Below are 5215 nucleotides of genomic sequence, written 5' to 3' on the forward strand. Positions count from 1 at the left end.
ATATAATTTAAAATACATTTAATTAAAAATTCGGGTATTTCGGGTATACCCGATACCCGATCGGGTATACCCGATACCCGATTTTTTCACAGTCTAAATACCCGACCCCGACCCCGACCCCGATTTTTTCGGGTATAGGGTACCCGATACCCGATTTTTTCGGGTCGGGTATCGGGTACCCGATTACCCGATCCCGAAATTCCCAGCCCTAATACCGAGGACATGCTTGGTATGATAAAATGAAGGAAAAAATGTAACGATGATTTCTATATTCATTCCATTTTTTTTAATTGGTAATTTTTTTCTTAGGAATCACTATTCCTACTTATATGAGAATAATAATTTTTTCCACCTATCATATTTTTAGCAATTTTCAAGATATGTCATTCATTTTTTTCCCTCATTTTATTCCCACCTCTCTTTTATTTCTCCCTTATTTTATTAAATCATCCAAATCATGTCCTAAAGGTAAGTATCAAATCATAATAAAATAAAATTGCAAAAACATAGATTTATTTAATTTAATACTCCATTTGTTCACGATGTGATTGTGAAAGACGTATTTTAATAAAATTTTGGTAGATATGTATAAAGTGTAGAAAGGACTCACCAAGTTGATTTGCTAAGTAATTAATAAATAATTTGTGAAATGAGTTTTTTGTAATATTGTGTATGAATGAGAGTAAAAATATAAAGGTATATATTTTAAAATAAAAAGATCACACTTATTATGGATGGACGAAAATAATAAAAAATTATATTTATTGTGGACAAAGGGAGTAATAATTACCAATATTTGTCAAAGAAGAAGAAGAAGAAGAAGATGTAGAATGTGTGTGTTGGTTTTTTGATAAAATAATTAGTGTTTGAAGTTGAAGACCTTAAATTTGAGTCTATATAAGTCATTTTTAAAAAATATTTGTTTATTCTAAAATAAAAATAAATTAGATGTGCATATAAAGCGACATCCATTTCAAATTTCAGTAACCAATGTGTCCACCCCCTTCCCACCGGGCGCCGCTATTTCTGTAGATGGAATGCTGTATTCTTCAACCTTCCCGCCAAACTGCAGCAACCGCGCCGCCGCTCTCCGACCACTGCTTCCCAAACTCGGCTTCTCTTCTACCACAGCTCATCACCGCGTCTCCTTATCCGAGGACGATCTCATCCAACCTCACACCACAGCACCCTCCCCCTCTGCGCAGCAACTCCTCTCCGATGGAAGGCACTCCGACGTGCTCTCCGTCCTCCGCCTCACTCCTCCCTCCCGCTACCTCGTCTTCTACTGGAACAACCTCATCAAGCGGAGCGTCTCGTTGCGGGATAACAGGAACGTCCTCCACCTGTTCGACGAAATGCGGCGCCTCCAATGGATGCCCGACGAGCATACTTATCCTTATGCCCTCAAAGCATGCGGAGACCTCTCTTCGTTGGCCGCGGGGACGTCGGTCCACGCGCTCGCACTCGTCTCCGGTTTCACTAATTGCAATGTGTTCGTAGACAACGCCACAATTGCTATGTATGGCCGCTGCGGCGCGAGTGACAAAGCGCGCCAGTTGTTCGATGAAATGCTCGAGAGAGGCATTTTTGATACGGTCTCGTGGAACTCTATTATATCCGTGTACGTGCAGATTGGGGATAGCAGAAAGGCTTTGAGGATGTTTAAGAAGATGGTTTCGAGAGGTGATATGTTGTTGCGGGCGGATGCAGTGAGCTTGGTGAACATTCTTCCTGCTTGTGCTTCTCTCAGATTGCGGAGACAAGGGGCGGAGATTCATGCTTATGCTGTAAGGAGAGGTTTGATCGAGGATGTCTTTGTGGGGAATGCTGTTATGGATATGTATGCAAAGTGTGGTCTAATAGACGACGCTAAGAATTTGTTCGACAGGATGGAGGTGAAGGATGTGGTATCTTGGAACGCGCTAGTGACCGGGTACTCTCAAATTGGGAAGTTTGATGATGCTCTAGGGTTGTTTGATAGAATGAGGGAGAAGAATATTGAATTGAACGTGGTGGCATGGAGTGCTGTGATTGCAGGATACGCGCAGAGGGGTCTAGGTTACGAGGCTCTTAATGTGTTCAAACAGATGGTTGTCTCGGGATCACAGCCAAACGCTGTTACCCTCGTCTCAGTTTTGTCGGGCTGTGCAGCATGTGGTGCATTGGATTCGGGGAAAGAGACTCACTGTTATGCCATTAAACAAGTATTGAACTTGGAAGGCAATGACTCAGGGGATGATATGATGGTCATCAATGGTTTGATTGACATGTATGCAAAATGCAAGAACTTGAAAGTAGCTCATGCCATGTTTGATTCGATTGAGATGAAAAATAGGAGTGTGGTGACTTGGACGGCCTTGATCGGAGGGTATGCTCAACATGGGGAAGCCAGTAGCGCCTTAGGACTTTTTACTGAAATGCTAAGTGATGGATGCAAAATGATGCCAAATGGTTTCACTATATCTTGTGCACTGGTAGCTTGTGCTCGTGTGGGTGCACTGAGGCTTGGTCGGGAAATCCATGCCTATGCACTCCGCAATAGATATGGGGAGGCTATGATATTTATCTCGAATTGCCTAATAGATATGTATGCCAAATCTGGGGATGTAGATGCAGCTCGAGCAGTGTTTGATAACATGAACCAGAAAAATGCAGTCTCATGGACGTCCATGATGACGGGATATGGAATGCATGGTCGTGGTGAGGAGGCTGTCCAAGTGTTCGAGAAGATGAGGGCTTCCGGTCTACCAATTGATGGAGTGACTTTTGTGGTTTTACTCTATTCGTGTAGCCACTCTGGGATTGTTGACCAGGGTATTCGTTACTTCAATGACATGAAGAAGGATTTTGGAGTTGTTCCTGAAGCTGAACACTATGCTTGCATGGTTGATCTGTTGGGCCGTGCTGGTCGCTTGGATGACGCTATGAAGCTAATTAATGATATGCCGATGCAAGCAAACCCGATTGTTTGGGTGTCGTTGCTTAGTTCTTGCAGGCTTCATGGAAATGTGGAGATTGGGGAACATGCAGTTAATCAGTTATTTGAGTTAAAATTTGAAGTGGATGGTTTGTATACACTTCTCTCAAACATATATGCCGGTGCTAAGCAATGGAAGGATGTTGCAAGGATTCGACTGTTGATGAAACGGGCGGGAATCAGGAAGAGACCTGGTTGTAGTTGGGTGCAAGGGAGAAATGGGACAGCAACCTTTTATGTTGGGGACAAATCTCATCCAATGGCTACAGAGATATATGATCTCCTTTATGATCTGATCTATCGTGCTAAAATCATGGGCTATGTTCCCGAGACTAGCTTTGCACTTCATGATGTAGACGATGAGGAGAAAGGCAATCTTCTACTTGAACATAGTGAGAAATTGGCCCTTGCTTATGGCATTCTCACTACATCACCTGGGATGCCTATAAGGATTATGAAGAACTTGCGTGTCTGCGGTGATTGTCACACAGCCATTAGCTACATATCAAGAATAATTGAACACGATGTTATACTCAGGGACTCAAGCCGCTTTCACCACTTCAAGAATGGGTCCTGTTCCTGCAACGGATATTGGTGAATGGAGATTTCTATCTCAATGGTTCATCCGTACGCCATGTTATCAATTTCTTGATGAATGGCATTTAGGTATCAAGGCGCGATAAGTTTTTTCCTTTCTTTTTTTGTTAGTTTTCAGATTGCTAGATTAGATCTATGGTGGACTGTATCCTATTCGGGTGACATTTTTGGAGGGTCCAAGTGAAGTCAGTTTGCAACAAAAAGTGATTGCTCATTTAGAACTATAATGTCTTGTTAGTAACTTTTGAAGTTAACAGAAAACTAGGCGATGAAAGACTTATACTTGAGTTTAGTGACCTTTTGACTGGTTGATACATTACGGAAGGAACACTTATCGCCTGCAAATTGACTACTGCCTGTTTGCCCCTCAAATGCTATTTCACAAACCCTGTTATTTGTCTGTGGCACAATGAAGAACATAATGCTCAGATAGAAAATTTGTGTTCGGTAATTTCTTCTCATGAAATAGAATCAACAAGTCCTAGTAATCTAGTCTCATCTCTAATATGTATGACAGTGTGAGGATTTGTCAACTTCATCATTCGTTCTTTTGACTTAGGAAAATGAATTAACTGCATATTTGAGTTCTTGAAAGATATGCCTTCTGTGCAGATATGCTTGACTGCCTCTACATTGAAGGAGCATCTGAAGTCCATCATATATCAATACCTAAGGTGCTGGTTCTAATTATTTTCTAAACAGATCTTGTATTTTGTATTTGAGCTGTTTTAGAAGCAAAAGTTTGGAATCTCTAGTTTTTTGTTTTTATTATCATTTTGTTCTTTTGCAGTCTTCAACGTTCACTTTAGATGATAGAGATGTCTAAAGCCATTGATTTTAGGATTATCTAGTCTTCTTCTTCTTCTTTAACTGCATCTGCAGAAGTCTCAAGAGAAAGCACACATGCTGACAGGAAAACTCACACGCTCGTCAAAAAGCCTTCAGTTTTAGGCTACTGAGGGCAGGATGCCTCTGTGCTGTTAAAAGTTCATGGTATATTTCATTTTAATTTTAAACATTTTGAATATGCATTTCATGAATGATTTGCATTAGTGAAGTTGCTAGATCATTCACTTTGAACTTTAGAATTTAGAAGGCCCAGTTGCTAGATACACTGTGTTCGTTTTTGTTGTTTTTTTGAGAAAAATTCAACACATTCTTCAATATCATGATTGGGTCGAAAAGGCCAGATCACGGCTTGAGATATAAAACATTTTCCTTCATGTTCGGAATTTCTAGTCTGTTACAATGTTACAATGCAAAGATATATATATATATGCACTTAGGCAGCTTTCTTGATTGCCTCTACATTGGGAAGAAAACTTATATGAATCTTGATATGTTTTCCCGCCTTCTAATCCTTACCTTTTTTTTTCATTGATTTATGTTTCGTTTTAATCTGTTGCTGTTTGATGTTTATAATTTTTTATGAAGTATGTCTCATAATTAGAACTTAAAATAATGTATTCTTGGAGAGCTATCTTGAATTGACTCTGTTTTCAAGTGTATTAAAAATGTAAATTTCTAATGGTTAATGGTGGCGTTTACTTTTGAAGATTAGTCTAGATTAATTTAAGAGTTAATTATATATAAATTACTGAATTTTCAATTCTTATTTTTGTACACCAACTTTAAAATCTA

General features: G+C 39.8%; 1 protein-coding gene across 3 annotated transcripts; it reads left to right on the plus strand.

Annotated features, from left to right (window-relative positions):
- Positions 1–969: 969 nt before the first annotated feature.
- On the plus strand, positions 970–4797 carry LOC131004092 (pentatricopeptide repeat-containing protein At5g16860-like). Of its 3 annotated transcripts, XM_057930693.1 has the most exons (3): positions 970–3643; positions 4187–4248; positions 4365–4797. In XM_057930693.1, exon 1 carries the CDS (start codon positions 1038–1040, stop codon positions 3573–3575), a length of 2538 nt encoding a protein of 845 aa, XP_057786676.1. In that variant the 5' UTR covers positions 970–1037; the 3' UTR covers positions 3576–3643; positions 4187–4248; positions 4365–4797. The 3 variants fall into 3 exon arrangements, with proteins under 3 accessions (XP_057786676.1, XP_057786675.1, XP_057786673.1); XM_057930692.1 differs by having other exon boundaries at positions 970–3651; positions 4187–4797; XM_057930690.1 differs by having other exon boundaries at positions 4187–4797.
- Positions 4798–5215: the final 418 nt, after the last annotated feature.

The sequence above is a fragment of the Salvia miltiorrhiza genome, unplaced genomic scaffold (assembly GCF_028751815.1).
Source record: "Salvia miltiorrhiza cultivar Shanhuang (shh) unplaced genomic scaffold, IMPLAD_Smil_shh original_scaffold_316, whole genome shotgun sequence".
Classification (NCBI taxonomy): domain Eukaryota; kingdom Viridiplantae; phylum Streptophyta; class Magnoliopsida; order Lamiales; family Lamiaceae; genus Salvia; species Salvia miltiorrhiza.